This window comes from Neltuma alba, unplaced genomic scaffold, assembly GCF_004799145.2.
Source record: "Neltuma alba isolate B1F8T4 unplaced genomic scaffold, ASM479914v2 tig00006007_pilon, whole genome shotgun sequence".
NCBI classification, from domain to species: Eukaryota; Viridiplantae; Streptophyta; class Magnoliopsida; order Fabales; family Fabaceae; genus Neltuma; species Neltuma alba.
The window spans coordinates 17,809-35,577 of record NW_021634313.1 but is presented as its reverse complement, the minus strand read 5'-3'; the positions used below and the strand labels follow the sequence as shown (position 1 = coordinate 35,577).

General features: G+C 30.3%; 2 protein-coding genes across 2 annotated transcripts; one reads left to right on the top strand and one right to left on the bottom strand.

The window, feature by feature from the left end:
* Positions 1 to 8,924: 8,924 nt before the first annotated feature.
* Positions 8,925 to 13,939, bottom strand: LOC114749278 (probable LRR receptor-like serine/threonine-protein kinase At1g56130). Its single transcript, XM_028937772.1, has 4 exons — positions 12,730 to 13,939; positions 12,025 to 12,057; positions 11,739 to 11,762; positions 8,925 to 10,282 (listed from the first exon to the last, which is right to left on the bottom strand). The coding sequence occupies exons 1-4, from the start codon at positions 13,625 to 13,627 to the stop codon at positions 9,048 to 9,050; spliced, it is 2,190 nt and encodes a 729-aa protein (XP_028793605.1). The 5' UTR covers positions 13,628 to 13,939; the 3' UTR covers positions 8,925 to 9,047.
* Positions 13,940 to 14,106: 167 nt separating this feature from the next.
* On the top strand, positions 14,107 to 16,109 carry LOC114749281 (rust resistance kinase Lr10-like). The gene is made up of 3 exons (XM_028937774.1): positions 14,107 to 14,686; positions 14,771 to 14,980; positions 15,110 to 16,109. Exons 1-3 carry the CDS (start codon positions 14,107 to 14,109, stop codon positions 15,865 to 15,867), a joined length of 1,548 nt encoding a protein of 515 aa, XP_028793607.1. The 3' UTR covers positions 15,868 to 16,109.
* The last annotated feature ends 1,660 nt before the right edge of the window (positions 16,110 to 17,769 follow it).

The following is a 17,769-nucleotide window of genomic DNA, read 5'->3' as shown; positions in this document are numbered from 1 at the left end:
AAGAAAATTAGATAAATAAGTTATTTACTACCTCAAATCCTATTTATAAGACATTATTTTACAAATGAGGTTTTATAAGTAGAATTAGAAGTAATATAATAAAAAAGTATTGTATTCCCTAAAATACCCATGTTAATCATATGTATTAGTTAAAACTATCATTTGATAAAATATTTAACATGTGCAACTATTACAATGACTACCTTAAGAAAAATTGATAAATATAAGAGACAAAGTGTATTGGTATCTTATATTTAAGACCAATTTAAATGTCAAACTAATTCTTATATTAAGGATTAGAGGTAGTATGTTTATTACGTAGAACATTTTGTTATATTAATGTCATGGATATTAATAAAAGGGTTAAGGTTCATCTAGTAGCTAGAAAATTATTTTAAAATATATTTAGCATCGTAAAATAATTTATGATGTAGTTTGACTTATGAAATTTTAAAAGTGGAGCACTTGTTATTTCCTGTTATATGTCAAGAAAAAACATATTATTAATCTCAAGTTTAGACTTGTCATTTCCAAATAAATTATTATCATTTTTAATTAATGCACCGGTTATTTCCTGTTATATATCAGGAAAAAAACACATTGTTAATTTTAAGTTTAGACTTGTCATTTTCTAATCAAGACATGTAATTTCTAAATAAATTATTATAATTTTTAATTAATGTACATGCTATTTTTTGTTATGTATCAGGAAAAGTTGTTTTGTTAATATCAAATTTAGACTTGTTATTTTTTAATTAAGACCTGTCATTCCTAGATAAATTATTGTTATTGGCTGGAGTCACAATAAAAGAGTCAAGTTATATTTTGGTTTGCATCATAGGGTTAATAAATCTTTGATGGTCCAATGGTTTTTTTTTTTTGTTGGCCCAAATAACCAAGAGGTAGTGAGATCAAATCCTACTCCCACCACTTTCTTGAAATATTATCACATGGCTAAAAAAAATTTGTGACGAAAAAAAATTCACCAGCAGCCACCACATCAGTGCCGACGGGTTGCAGTGGCTGCTACTAGTGAGGGGCTGAACCTTTTTTTAAAAAAAAAAAATATAAAAGGGATTTTTGTCATTTTAATAAATTTTAAGATTTCAATTTGAGAAAGTCTTTCCTCTCTGTCATTAGAAATCCTTAGCTTCCCAAATTGGGATATCATATATTCAGCCTTTTTTATTTGTCATTTTCCCTTCGCAATTTAAAAAAATATTTTTAGTTATTTAACTGCGCTCATCCAATATCATGATTTTTTTTACACTTTACACAGGACGGAAATCACCAGATTCCAATTCCATTTATTTATATTTATTGTTGAAAGTTAATACCTGCTATCCTTAATATAACACTCATTTAACTAATTTAGAGAGATTAAAAAAATTAAATAAATGACTTCAAAACAACATATTTATCATGATTCTCTAAACTAATTTGCTTCACTTATAAACTGATATATAAATTAATAATACACATAAATATTTTAGAAAAATTATGTAACATGTGCTATAATTAAGTAATTTTTTAGTTTTCTTAATTTTCTCAAATTAATCAATTAAGTGTTTTATGTTAAGGAGATCTTTTCCCTCATTTTTATCTCGACTTACAAGCGACTCTGATGAGCGTATTTAAGGGAGAAAAGTTTTCAACCAAATATCACTGTCACGTGGAAAATTAGAGACACTTGTTTAACGTTTTAGTCTTCTCAAGGTACTGATAAAAATTTTAAATATTTTGTCTTTCTAATTTAATTCCCAACTTATTTTGTAGGTCTAGATGTCTCTTTCCTTGAGGGATGACTGTTCTAGCCACGACTTGGAAAACTCGGGCATATTATTTCCATTGTCGTTATCAAGTCTCAGATTCTTGTGACCCCTAGTTTTACGAATATTATGGTCCCTTTGTAACTTATATACTCCCCCCTTGCAATATATAAAAACCAGTTAAGGAATTAGTTTTGATCTTATGTTATTTTATGTTATGTATAAGGAAAAGACACATTATTAATCTTAAGTTTAGACTTATTATTTTTTAATAAAGACGTGTTATTTTTAAATAAATTATTGTCATTTTTAATTAATGCAAATGTTATTTCCTGTTAAGTATTAGGAAAAGACACATCGTTAATCTCTAGTTTAGATTTGTCATTTTTCAGTAAAGATAAGTCATTTTCAAATAAATTATTATTATTTTTAATTAATATATATGCTATTTCTTATTATGTATTAGGAAAAGTTACTTTGTTAATAACAAATTTAAACTTGTTATTTCTCAATTAAGGGGGTGTTTGGATAAAACCAAACCATGGTTTGGAGAATAGCTTCTGGAGAATAGATTCTGTGAAGAATAGATTTTGTAAAAAAGTGATTCTGAGAAGTGAGAGTATTTGGATAGTTGTTACTAGAAGCACTTTTTACATGTCCAAATTACTAAAAAGGGCATAAGTTAATATGATAATTATATAAGGGATAGATATTATAATATATTTTAATTTGAAGGAATAAAATTGTTAATAAAATAATTTTTACTAACATAATTAATAATATATAAGATAATATAATTAATAATTAATATGTGTATATATATTTATAAATTATAAGATTAAATATGTTTATAAAAAAATGATTATTTTTTAACAGAAAAATATTAATTTGCTTTAAATATTTTCTGGTAAAAAAAAAGCTAAAAAAACAATAAATAACAACGTACTACCTCTTGTTTGGTCCAAAAAAAAAAACAATATGCTCCCTCGAACAGTGAAGGACTGAAAACCAAATACTATCTTTGAACAGTGAAGGACCGAAGACAATATACTGCCTCTCAACAACGAAGGAGCGAAGGGTATATATGTCTGGTTAAAATCCTTCTCCCTAAAACCAGCTGACACTCTCCCATTTTTTTTCCAGAAGCAAATGCAAAAAGTTTCTCACAGAACCATGGTTTTTGGACCAAAACCATGGTTTTGACCCAAAACCATGGTTATTGATTTTTCATGGGTGTTTGGACAAATTTTTCCCAAACCATGATTTGGGATGATACCCAAACACCCCCTAAGACTTATCAACCCTAGATAAATTGTTATCATAAGCTGGAGTCATAGTAGAAAAGTCAATTTATATTTTTGTTTGCATTACAAAGTTAATAAGTTTTTGATTACCCAATGGTCATTCTTTTTTGTTGGCCCAAATGACCAATAGGTAATGGGATCAAATCATACCCTCACCACTTTCTTGCAATATTCTTATATGGCCAAATGACGGCACCCGGTGACGTTGGCCAGCCACCAGTGAGGGTTGAGCCTTTTTTTAAAAAAAAAAGATAAAAGGTATTTTTGTCATTTCATTGAATTTCAAAATTTTAATTTGAGAAGAATTTTCCTCTCTGTCCTTGAATATCCTTAGCTTTCCAAATTGAAAATTATATATTCCACCTTCTTTATCTGTCATTCTCCTTTTTTTTTTTACAGCTACAAAATTAAATGACTAAAAATATACTTTTAAAAAGTTAAAGAACCAAAGTTAAGGTATACTTTAGTCTATTCCAAGATGTAGGCCTCTGTAACTTACAAGTTTTCCACCAAAATGCGCGTGGGAAAAAATTTGGAAAACTAGAGACATTTATCTTCGTTTGTCATTGCTTAAAGCAGTTGCAGGTTTTTCCACGAATACACACACATACATGCTTTTAAGTATTAGATATTAGATAATTATTGGATATATTAGTATTAGTATTGAGAAATTAAAATAATTTGAATAAAAATTTATATGATATCTTCATTTACCACGTGTGATTAAAGAAAGGTTATATAGAATAGTTTCTCCTTTTCAGTCATTCAATTCAAACATTGATCGAACTGAAATAAATAATAAAAAGGAAGAATTACAATGAGGTTTTAAAAAAAATAATTATAAAAATTTTTTTAAAAAAATATTATTTTTTATTTTGAAACCAGTCATTACAACTGTTTAGGTTATTATTATAATTTTTTAGTAATTTTTTTTTGGATTTGATTGTAATTTTTCCAATAATAAAGTATAATTATATGAACTTTGATCATATATGTATATCTTTTATATATTATAAAATAATTTGGAAGATTTGTGGTGTAAGATTTCAACTTTATTCCATAAACGAATCCTTTTATTATCTATGTAGCCATTTATGTTTTACGTATAGCATAGTAATATTTTTCATATCATTTGTCAAATTAAAGTAACTGATAAAGTTATTTTTTGGAGTAAGATTTCTTTCTCTTTTCTCTTGTTTAATTTTTCGCTATACGTGAGTATGATTTGAATCTTAAAATCATTTACCCAGAGGCTTCATCTTTTGAATTGTGTAATAATACTATTTTCAGTCTTTAATATAAGATCTCGTTTGATTTTTATGTTATTTTTAAATATAAGACTCCAATCCACTTTTTTATCATATTTATCCATTTTTCTTCAAGATTGTCCTTTGAATAATGATAGTTCTAACCAATAAACTTGATTAGCAAAGTTATTTTCAAAAAGTCAACACGTATCTTTTATAAATAACTAATTTAACTTAATTTTTTAATCTACTCAAATTAGTTACCTAACTCTTATATTCAAGACTGGAGGTAATACATTATTGTTCTTCAATTACTCTTTCTATCATAAAATCAATTGTTTGTTGTGATGTAATATTCGCCCTTTGGAGTTAGCAGTTTTCTTGGGTAAATCGATATAATACAATTCGTATTATGTGGCATTGTTTAAAAATTATTAGTAGAGTCACTCATTTATTCAATGTAATGATAGAGTCTTACTCCTCTTATTTTATTTATAAGTTATTTCTAACATATTTCATATAAATTAAGAAAAATTTTAAATTTCATTAACTCTAATTTAAAATTCAATAACTTTTTAACTTTATCCCTGTTTAATATATATTATATTTCATATAAACAAAGTTAACACAATAATAAATAAAAGATAAAATTGCACATTCACATAAAATGTTTATCTCTATGCTTTATAAATAGGATAAAAAAATATCTTCTCTCTTTGGCCTATAAATAAGACCAGAGGAATACTCAAATAAGCAAAGCAGAAACCTACACATAAATCACAAGAGCATAGTTCACTGAGTCTCATTGTGTTCTAGTTTTTGGAGATATATCATTATCTCTCTTTTAATTTCTTTCATTTTAATTTGTAGAGAGCTCATTCAGTAAAGGGATTATATTCTGTCAAATATAGAATATATATATATATATATATATGTATAAAGGAATTAGAGATATGTTTGCTTCCATAGTCGTTAATCAAAGTTATAATATTAACTTTTATGGATCTAATTTAATTCTTTTTATGGTCATTTATCATTAATCAATGTGGAAAATTTGACATATCTATTTTAATTACCCTCATCCAATGTCATGATTTTTTTTATACTTCACACAGGACGGAAATCACCAGATTCCAATTCCATTTATATTTATTGTTGAAAGTTACTACCTGGTATTTTTAATATAAGACTCAGTTAGCTAATTTGAAAAAATTAAAAAAACTTAAATAAATTATTTTAAAACAACATATTTATCTTTATTCTCTAAACTAATTTGCTTTACTTATAAACTGATATATAAATTACATAAGTATTTTAGAAAAATTATGTAACATGTGCTATAATTAAGTAATTTTTTTAGATTTTTTAATTTTCTCAAATTAATCAATTAAGTTTTATACGAAGGAGATCGTTTCTCCCATTTTTATCTCGACTTACAAGCGGCTCTGATGAGCGTATTTAAGGGAGAAAAGTTTTCAACCAAATATCAGTCACGTGGAAAATTAGAGACATTTGTTTAACGTTTTAGTCTTCTCAAGGTATTGATAAAAATTTTAAATATTTTGTCTTCCTAATTTAATTCCCAACTTATTTTGTAGGTCTAGATGTCTCTTTCTTGAGGGATGAGCATTCTAGCCACGACTTGGAAAACTTGGGCATATTATTTTCGTTGTCGTTGTCCGGTCTCAAATTATTGTGACCCCAAGTTTTACGAATATTATGGTCCCTTTGTAACTTATTTTATACTCCCTCCTTTCAAAATATAAAAAGCAGTTAAGGAATTAGTTTTGATCTTAAGTATAATATTCCAATCAATTTTATCTTTTTTACTTATCAATTTTTCAAAACCAATTTATCTAACTTATAAATTAATGTATAATCTAATATTTTACAAAAAGTGTTTTAGAGAAATTATGTCATATTTATTATAATTAACTAATTTATCTAGCTTTCTTAATGTATTCAATTTCCAAATTACTAACTCAGTCCTTAATATAAGAGCTAGTTGGAAATTGAATTTGACCCTAAATATAATACCTCAATCTGTTTTATCTTCTATTTTTTCCTCAAAATATCCTTATTGGTTGAATACGCATGATTAAAAAAGATAATTTGATAGACCAACACATAACTCTTAACTAATTTTCGTAATATATTTAAATTAACTATCTAGTTTTTATATTAAGAATTGGGGATAGTAGTTAAGTAGCTCAATCTGTAGGCCATAAGTTTTCCCCCAAAATGCAGCTATGTAAATGTGGAAAACAATATTTATCTTTGTTTGTCATTACTTAGGATCCGTTTGACACAAGAGAAATAGAGAGAAGCTGAGGAAAAATTTAATGAGCTTGATTTAAAAAATTGCGAAAGTGTGATTAAACTTTTATCTTAAATATTCTCTTTATTAAAACTTTATGACGCCACTTTTTTAATTTTATAAATCAAGTTTGTTAAATTTGTTCCTTCGCTCCCCTCCCTTCCATTCCCCTCATATCAGATGGTTAAAGTAATTGTAGGTTTTTCCATGCATCTTAATTTTAAGTGATATTATAATCCATTTCTAACTTGACTTAAAATTATTGGAGTCTATTTTTTTGTTGGGATGAGTATTATATGGGTAATATGGTTCGTATGTTTGTTTCCACAGGCGTACGTGTTAATTATGACCGTTTCACATGGCTTTAAAATTTTTTTTTTTAATATATTGTGATCTCTTTCTAAGGTACGTGTTGTGTAAGTGTGGAAATTGAATTTACTGGCTTTAGTTTTGTCATTGTTTAATCTTACGAATTTCTCACTACGCCTTGATTAATTTTTAAATATATTAATATGATATGATATACAATAAAAAATATGAAAATTATGGCATGACAAAAACCGTCAACTTTTAAGGTAATTTTAACGGCAGAAGAGTTGTGACCCACACATGAATCAGCGCCCTTAATTTAAACCTTTAAAGATTAGAGATGTGATCTACAAATGATTCAAATTTCGGGAAGAGTTTTGTGTATTTTAGTCTTTTTAGATTTATTTTTCTTTTTTTAATTGGAATTATTGTTATATTAATTATTTTTATTCTGTGAGCTACTAGTATAGCTAGTAGTAATAATTAATAAACTAGAGACACATGTTTAAGTTGTCATTAATAATATACGAAGTTATGACTTTTAACTTTGAGAGACATATAATCAAATAATTTTCAACTGGTTTTGTAATTATGGTGGTCTCACTTTGTCATTAATATAAAAGAGTTTTTTCAAAGGTAAAATTGGGGAAAAGTCCTCCATCGAAAAGTTTATTGATGAGAATAATCTAAATCAAAATACAAGTACCTTGTGTACACAAAAGTTGTACAGAACATATATATACTTATCAGATTTTCTCATCAATAAAATTTTCAATAAGGAATTCCCCCAATTTTCCTTTTAAACTTGGTAAAAATAGCCCATTGTTTTATTTATGATTTTTCTTGTAAAATTTAATCATTTTTTCTTTGTTATACTATCATGAGATTATATACAAGATACTTTGAGTTTCTGAATTAAAATATTTAGTATTAAATAACAATATAAGTAAAATAAATATGATATCTCAATTTTAACCTACGAAAAAAATATCTTCCCGATACATACATCAATTTGGAAAAACAGTATTACTATCATATGCGTGATATTGTGCTGGTGTCATAATGTGTTGCGTATTACTACTATGATATGCATAATATCTGAGGGACTTTGAGGAGCTTTGTGTACAGAGACAGCTTGGGATTTAGCGAGTGTTTCGTTGACATAGAAATATCTTCACATAATTCGAAATAAAATTCTTCTTACATATGTATTTTGTATAACATAAAATTATTTTTAAAATTATAATTTGGTTTCACTCAAACACACTAATTCCACTCTGAGTTAATGTTACCTTGGGCTTAGCCCTCTTTTATGCAAAAATAAAAAACTATGTACTACGTCATGTGAGTTACAGAACTGTGCTGAATTCATGGGTTTAACAAATCAAAATAAAAAAAAGAACGGTTAAAATTAAAGATTTAATTGAGAGGGAAAAAAACATACAGATATCAATTTAAAAAATTAAGAAAAAGTATAGATACTTGTAAAATAAAATTTCTTTTGTATTATATTATAATATAACTATACATCAAAGAGTTAAAAAAAACAAAAGAAAATGAAAATGAGCATGTGCTTATATAAAGAGTTTGACTAAGGATGATTTTCTGAACGATGCACTACAGAGGAGATTGTGATGTTGATAAAAAAGATCCCTGTCATTGATATTATTATTAAACATGAAAACAATACATACTAAACACGAATTAATTAATTAATTAATTAACAGTGTTGTTACAAATTCATCAGTTGAACTTAAAAAAAAAAAAACCGTCATCTTTGGGCTCATTATATTCATTGCCATTGTCTGACCTGCATATTGTGGCTTAGACTACTATATTATATATATATATATATATATGTATATATATGAGAATGATAAATTACAAAGTAGAATATGAACTTGAAAGAGATTAATAATCTTCGCACACACCATTGGGACACAACTAATGATGAAAATGAGATGCTCTGCTATTATTAAAGCACAATCGAGATCAGGATAATAAAACAATAGTTATCAAATACAAGATCATGAGCTGAACTTTAAAACAATACCAGCTTTTGATCATTTTCAATTGCGAATTATTATTTCCCATCATCACTTCAAACCTCACCTAGGCTGCTAGGAGAATCTGCAGAGATAGCGGATGATGTTTGGCTAGAACTGAAACTATCATCCATTAAAACCCTCTCATTAGGATATAGAGAAGGTTTTGGAGGCATTTCAAGACTTTCAACATCCTCGGTTTCTAACATTTCTATTACCTTATTCATTGAAGGGCGATCAATAGGTTTTAGTTGTATGCACCAAAGTGCTACTATAATCATTTTCCTTGCCAAATTCTTATCCACCTCTGTTAAATCTTCCATTTCTATGTCTTTCTCTTCATTGAATTGGTCATATATCCATAAAGGAAAGTAAGCTTCACTTGAATCTTCTGCATCTTGATTCATATTTCTTCTTCGACTTGCCATTTCCATCAAAAGCATTCCAAAGCTATAAACATCAGCCTTATAAGACACTCCTCCAATATTCTTGTAGAATAACTCAGGAGCCATATATCCTATTGTTCCTCTTGCTGCAGTCAAGGTGACAATACTATCATCAATTGCATACAATCTCGCTAGTCCAAAATCTGAAATCTTTGGAGTGAAGTCATCATCAAGAAGAATGTTATGAGGCTTGATATCAAAATGTAATATCTGCATGTCACAACCATGATGAAGGTAGGCAATCCCACGAGCTATCTCCAAAGATATCTCATATACTTTATGATAACTCAAGGAGATATTCCCTTTGGAAAAAATAACTTTATCCAAAGAACCATTCGACATAAACTCATAGAGAAGAGCACGCTTCGTTCCTTCTATACAAAACCCAACAAGATGTACCACATTGAAATGATGTATCCTACCAATAGTTGCAACTTCACTGATAAATTCTTGATCATTAGTTTTGGAGTCACCCAACATTTTGATAGCAACCATAGGTCCACTCCTTAGCTTCCCTTTATATACAGTGCCAAAGCCTCCTTGACCCAACTTATTCTTAAAACCTTCGCTCATTTTCTTCAAATCCTTGTAGGAATACCTTATTGGGATAAGATTTTGAAGTCTTATGAAATCTTCGATGTTTTCATACATTGATAAGTGTCTTCTGCGAAATATATAAATCAACAGTGTTGATAGGAATATGGTGCCCAAGAAAAATCTGACAGTGATGTATGGCACAAAACCTCTTCCAGTGATTATTCCTAATATGATTGCAACATTTGTTAGACTAAAATCATAGTCTTCATGGTGAGGGTCTATATCTTTCCCCACCACTTGGCTTAGTCCTGGACATGTAGAAGCAATGGAATTGATTAGGAACAAGAATACGATTACTTGGATAAAAGTAATGGAACTATATGAATCTAAGCTTAAATCAAGCTTAGTTGATCCTTCTGATTCAAAATATAGAATACTTTTAAGGATAAAGTTTTAATTCAGAATATAAGTTATCTACATAGTTATTAATTTTCACTTTGTTATTTCACCTCTATTTATTTATTGGCACATATTGAATATAAAAAGGATGATAGAGGTGAGAAGAATTTTAATAAAGAAGAATTAAAGTTATTTTTTTAATTTGAGACAGATTTAATGATTAACCACATCCTTCATTCCAGTAAAGTGATTAAAAATAACTTATATTTTGAATCGGAAAGATTATTTCTTTAAACTAAGACCTAATATAATTATGAAATTATCGTTGAAATATAATTAAAAAAAATCTCTTAAACTTTAAAATGTGACAAGATAGTAATTGAACACTAAATACTACTTTGGGGCATGCATCACCAAACAATTCTATTAAACTTTGAATTCTGACAAAATGCATGCCCGGAAGAGGATGTGGAGGCATGCGTCACAAAATTTTAAGGATATAGCAAAAGAAGAAAAGAAAGAAAAATCTACCAAAAGTAGAAAGATCACACATACTACCTCCGGTCCTAATCTATGAATGGGATCTTAGAATTATGACCGGATATAGTATATTTTAACTTGTTATAATTACCTATAGCTGTAGAAAGCTGGATAATTAATTACTCCAGTCAACGGAAAATAATTTCACTCTTGCGATTGGATCGATGCATTAATTTCTTATGTAGCCAAAGAGAAAATAATAAAAAATTATTTGAGGTGCTTTGTATATTGACAAAAAAGGTTATTAGAAGTGCGGGAATAGTATATCAGACTGTATGGACTTCGTCAAAAAAGCAAGGATAGAAAAAAAAAAAAAATCAAACAGAACACTTGATAAAATTATTGATAATGAGACCTTTTAGCTTACAATTTATAATCCACCAAAGTGGTTCAACTATATGAATGCTCTTCGATTCATGTTGTCCTAATAAATATGATTCTTGAAATTCATAGCATTGGAGGACAATATTGTCATGATATGGAGAAGTAAGGGCAAAATGGGAATGTGAATTTTGTTTTGGAGAAGAGGAAGTTACGTACAACTCAAAAGTCAAAATAAAATACATTTCAATAATATCCTTCACAACTAAATATATTTCACTTTTATCACTTTATTTTTCTATTCAATCTCTTAAAATGTCAATATATGTCACTATTCTCTTTCATTCCATTCATAAAAAGACTCATCATCATGATGTACTAGAAAAAGTTAAAGAAAAATATGGCACAAATTATAAGTTAAAAAAATAAATTAAAATTAAACACTAACCAAGAAAACAAATAATAATTAAATAGTAAGATTATGAAGAAACGAGCGAAACTTACCTTTTTGAATTCCATAGAGGTAATCTGAAAGAAAACATCACCAAAGTCAACACCGCAGGCGAGGCATAGATTTAAAAAAGGACTACAGAAAAGAAAGGTTAAACAGCAACGGTCAAATCACTAATTCATGGTCAAATGGTTGAACTATGGTCAGTGGTCAAACCAATTATAATTGAATTAATATTTGTTTCAACTATTTAATAACCATTAAGACTAAGTAAGAATATCAACAAAAATATAAAAAGTAATCAAGAAAGGAAAAAAGAAAAAACATGATAACCCTTACCTTCTGCCAATATGCGCAGCTTTGTTAACTGATCTGCATCACGCAAAAATAAAACATGATTTTAATTCAAAGCTCAGCGGGAGAATTATATGCATATAATTAAGGTACGTAAAGAGATAAGTAATTAATTTATAAATACTAAAAAATAATTAAACTTATTATTTATTAAAAATGTTTGTGGATTTCCATGAAATATTATATCATTTGTTTGGAATTATTTTTAATAAATACCCCTTTATACAATATTTGTGAATAAAGAAGAAAAAAATTATAAATTTAGAAGCATAATAAATTGATGTTTTATATTCAAGATGAAATTAAACTTATTAACTAATTTCTATATATATTTATGATTAGATGGAGTATTTAACAAATTAGTTTTGCTATTAATTAAAAAAATTAATACTTTTCTAGTATAAGACTTATTTAACTAATTTGATTAGATTAAAGAAGTTAGATAAGTTAGTTAATTATAAGAAATATAACATGTTTTTTTTTTAAACACTAAAATCATCTTATTTAATATTCTATCTCCTTTTTCTATTTGAATATAATTGAAAAGGTATTCATAAAAAAAATTTATAAAAAATTTATAAATGTTAAAAAATAATTTTTATATTTATAATTAAAATTAACCCAACGACTAGGTATTTTATTTCAAAAATTGTTAAATCTAAATTTAAAGCAGAAAGGAAAGTGGCTTACTGCATAAAATTCCGCTATGCACAGTTATTCCCATGGGACTGTAACAGGACGAGAAATCCCGTGCGCATTGGAGCCTGAGAGTTTCGCGGTTCAAAGAGCAGAAACTGGAAATGGGACAACTATGATCAACACAAGCTCGTTTCCACCACAAAACCTCGAATCCATTGGAAAGCACTCTGTGAATTTCGGCGTATGACTTGATTCCACCGCCTACCTGTGAATCCCAATCTAATGAAATGGTGGCCACCGATTTCACTCGACATTGAGGTTTTAACTCCTTAACCAGTAAATCTCCCGCTAATGCATACACATGACCTCCTCCTTTGGATTCCCAATTCACGCATGGAGATGTATCGAGGTATGATGTGTCATCCCTCACTGGATCGCTGCAGTTCAGGTACACAATGTGTTTGAATGAAACTTCTAATCCTATTCGCTTCAGATTTGCGCCGTAGGGATTAGTGCTATCGTATTCCATGTTTAAGAGGTAAGTTTCGGTGAAATTGGATTGGGATAAGGAATAGCGAGGGAGGGAGGAACAATTGCCCGCCTGAATGCCAGGATCTACGAGTCGGATTGTATAGTTGTTGTAGTTTATTGCCAGTACTCTGTATGTTCCGTTATACAAATGAACAAGAGTGACGTTGTTTTCGCAGGCTAGCTCGAATTTGGGGTCGCCGCAGTTGGCTGGGTCATCTCGCAGGCGAAATGGATATGAGATGTTTGTGATAATGCCGCACCGAGACGGAGGACAGGGTTTGTTCTGCTCTTGAGAACTCGTAACACCGAGCGTTAGAAGCAGACTGAACGAGGCCAAATACCAACACTTCAAGCCTTTCTTTCCCATCGTTGAGAATGATGTGCAGCTGCTCCACCTCTGGATTCTGATCATCTTCATTTAATCGTCTACTTTTCATAGCTCTATCCCTTTTCTTTTTTAATTTTTTAATATATATATTGAAGACTAAATCTCCTTTGACTTTTCTTGCTGCTGCAGGCGGCTAATTAATGAGTTTTCTTTACATCGATGATATTTGAAAATGACATGCAGCTACTTTTTACTTTTCTTCCGGCTTAACGCGGTTAATTTGTATACCTCCCCCAAAGTTGACATGAAATTTCTGTTTGACTGATGGCTTTTCTTAACATCCTTATTTGCCAGACTTTATTTTTGTCCGACTGATTATTTTTGCTTGCATCTTTCTTGGTCAGCTGGCAGGATACATAAATAGCACCAGAGCATACAATTTAGGAAAGCAAACACCTTCCAAGTTCCTTCCGCTTCCCCTGCTTTCATTTAATTAGACATGCCACTGCCTAATACATAGGAATCTGAATCCGAGTTTTTTCAAGAGAAAACAAACATCTTTTGTTACCATGATTTACTATCACAGATTTTTGTTGTTGGTGTTGCTTCTGAAACTGGGGAATGGTCAGAACCAGCATTTGCCTGATGATGAAATTGTTCCATTTCATCTCAAGGGGACGATGGTTGAGTTCCCGTCTATTCCTGCTCTAAAACGAGAAACCTTCGCCGTCAATAACATATACAACGAATCCCACTTCCTACACATGTCCTTACGTGATCCAAAACGTTGTCTTCCCAGACTCTTTCTAGAACGTCGTCTCTACAATTCATCCAATATTGGTCCTTTGGAGTATGATAATTTTAACGTGACCGAAAATGTTACTTTCTTCAACTGTTCTTCAATTGGTTCGAGACGCCTCAGAAACATAAATATGGAACAAGATATGATTGTCTGCCCCATTTTTGCTGCTTCCTCCGAAGATAGTGTCCTGGAGTGGGACCTAGCTTCTTGCACGATGATGTTTCAGCTAGCTTCGCCAATACGAGCAGATCAGCTTCGGGCGAACTACTTGCCACTCAGGTTGCCTCAGACAAAATCTGACATTGAAAAGCACAAAACTAGCATGATTCTTATAATTGTTTTACCAGGTGACTTTGCTTTCCCTCTATATTTTCTTTTTCTAATTTGTTTGTGGGACGTTCCTCTGATTGAATTTGGATGTTCAACTCTAGGGTCATTTGTACTGGTGGTGTTGTTCATTGTAAGCCTTTACATATATCGCCACTTCAAGAAGAGGGGGGAAGATCAAGTAAGATTGGAAAAGTTTTTGGAAGATTACAAGGCAATGAAGCCTACTAGATTCTCTTATGCTGATCTCAAAAGAATTACAAACCATTTCAAGGATAAAGTAGGTGAAGGAGCTCATGGAACTGTCTTTAAAGGTAAGCTATCTTCTGAAATTCAAGTGGCTGTAAAAGTACTTAACAATGCAGAAAACGATGGACAAGACTTCATTAATGAAATTGGGACTATGGGCAAAATCCATCACATCAATATTGTTCGTTTGCTAGGCTTTTGTGCTGATGGTTTTCACCGTGCTCTTGTATATGAGTTTTTCCCTAACGGTTCACTTCAGAAGTTCATATCTTCCCCTGACGACAAAGAAAATTTCATTGGATGGCTAAAGTTACAACAACTAGCCCTTGGCATAGCAAGAGGGATTGAGTACCTTCACCAAGGTTGTGATTATCGAATTCTTCACTTTGACATCAATCCTCATAATGTGTTATTAGATCATAATTTCATTCCTAAAATTTCTGATTTTGGTTTAGCCAAATTATGTTCTAAAAATCAAAGTACAGTGTCAATGACGGCAGCTAGAGGAACTTTAGGCTATATTGCACCTGAAGTTTACTCTCGAAACTTTGGGAATGTATCATATAAATCAGATGTTTATAGTTATGGAATGTTGCTGCTAGAGATGGTTGGGGGAAGAAAAAATGTTGACACAAATCAAGACACTTTTCAAGTTCTATACCCAGAATGGATTCATAATTTGATTGAAGGAGGAGATATAAATATCTATATGGAGGAAGATGATGATATTAGAATTGTAAAGAAACTAGCAACTGTGGGGCTTTGGTGTATTCAGTGGCATCCAATAAACCGGCCATCCATGAAAATGGTGATACAGATGTTGGAAGGAGAAGTAGATAAATTAAAGGTGCCTCCTACTCCATTTGGCACTGCTACTTCAATCAATACAAGAACCATTATTCCTGCAAGACATCTGAACTCTGAGTTGGAAGCGGTTCATGAATTAGAATAAACACATCACTTGCTGGTTTGCCAAACGCATGCTATTGCTGAGATCTTACTAGCAACTAGTAATTAGTTGTACCTTCTCTGTTCTTGAACCCGTGCGTAGTATTTTGATGGGATTTGTATTAATTTCGCAAAACTCATGCCTCCATTGACAACATTTGTAAGGTTCTCTTTCTTGGCCAGCAATTTTTGAGATCTGTAATGCTAGTCTTCATGTTCATTCTATAAATGAATCCTTTCATTTTCTATGCACCAATCTATTTATGTTTTCTATTTAAGATAATGATCTTTCACATAGCGTTGCCAAATTATTGTGGTGAATAACAGAATACAAAATAGTTTCTTGTTTATAGCAAGATTTAGAAACTCTACCCACACCTCATTCTACTTTTACCATCTAATTATCCTTATGTGGATTTGTTTATATCAAAAAATTTAAATCTAATATATTATGACATTCGTCCTCCAGAATGAAACAGGTTCCCTAAATATTTTTGAGCGACACCTTTTAAGAAACTTGAAAATTACTGTGTTTTAATGAAAAACTTGTTTGAGTTTTTTGCAGCTGCCTTTTTCATTCCTTAAAACGTCTTTCTTCAAATGTGTGACTAACTTGAACGACGACGCCATAGAATGAGAAGAGACAAAGTGTATTTTTCATATGCACAATCCTTAGGATAATAGTAGAAATATAATAAGAACGATGTTATATACATAAACATTAATTTCACCAGGAAAAGAATTCAAGTGCAGAAAGATGATGTTTTCTTAGGAGGAGAGCAAATTATAGGGGTTCCTAACATAGCAATCATCAATACATAAATATAAATCTTGAAGTCATTGAATATAAATATAAAACATTAAATCAATTTGAATATCAACATCAATCAATATAACAAAAAATGAAGTCACATTATTTTTTAAAAAAATATAAAAAAGTAAATGATGCTGCCCATATTCTTTTGTTGTCTCAAGACGGACAGTCTGGACATTGCCTTATATCCTTTGCTAAAGGAATACCTTGGTGTCTCACTTTCGAGCCTGTTAGTTAATCTACACGAAAGCTTTAAAAGGGGTTTCTTTTTGGCATCAAGTGGGAAATACTGCTGCTCAGATGAATCTGCCTTGTACTGTCATTGGTTATTTTAATGATATAAAAGGTGGGATTTCGCCTCAGCAATGCAGCGTGATCGTTAATTGACCGTTAACGAGGATTGAAGATTATTGGAGATTCATTCCTATAGTTATACATTCACTTGAAAAGGACCTTTGTTCAGGCAATGACCTTTTCTGAGAGTGTTGGCTTGCTCTGACCTTTTCAGAAAAGAGGTTGCTGGTCTTTTAGATTTGAAGCTGCTTGGCTTTGTCGATGATCAGTATGATCATTTCTTGAAGGAGAAAGGGAAGTAATGTGAGACAGAATTTAGAATACTTACAAGGAAACCTAGAACAGTTGAACAGAGAGTGTGTTTCAGAATGTTCATGGCAAGAACCAACGCCTGATCGCCAAAATGACTCCTTTGAGAATAGAGAAAGAGGAAATTAATTTGGTTTCAGAAAAGAATGTGGAAACCGAATATGGATTGGGAATAATGTTGCGAGAAAGAGTTCAAAGTGAAATAGTCATTGTACATATCACTTCTGGTCACCAACTAAATATATTGTCAAAAAATACAAATTAATAAGTTCTTTACAGAGTATTATTTCTGGTCGCTTCTTGCTTGCTCACCTAGATCGTAATGAGAACTTATGGAGAATGAAGATGTTGTTTGGTCAAAGTTGGGTCCGTCATCTTCAGGATATATTGAAGGCTTTGGAGGCATTTCAAGACTTTCAATATCATCTACTTCCAGCATCTTTATTACTTTGTTCGTTGAAGGGTGAGCAGCAGATTAAACTGGATGCA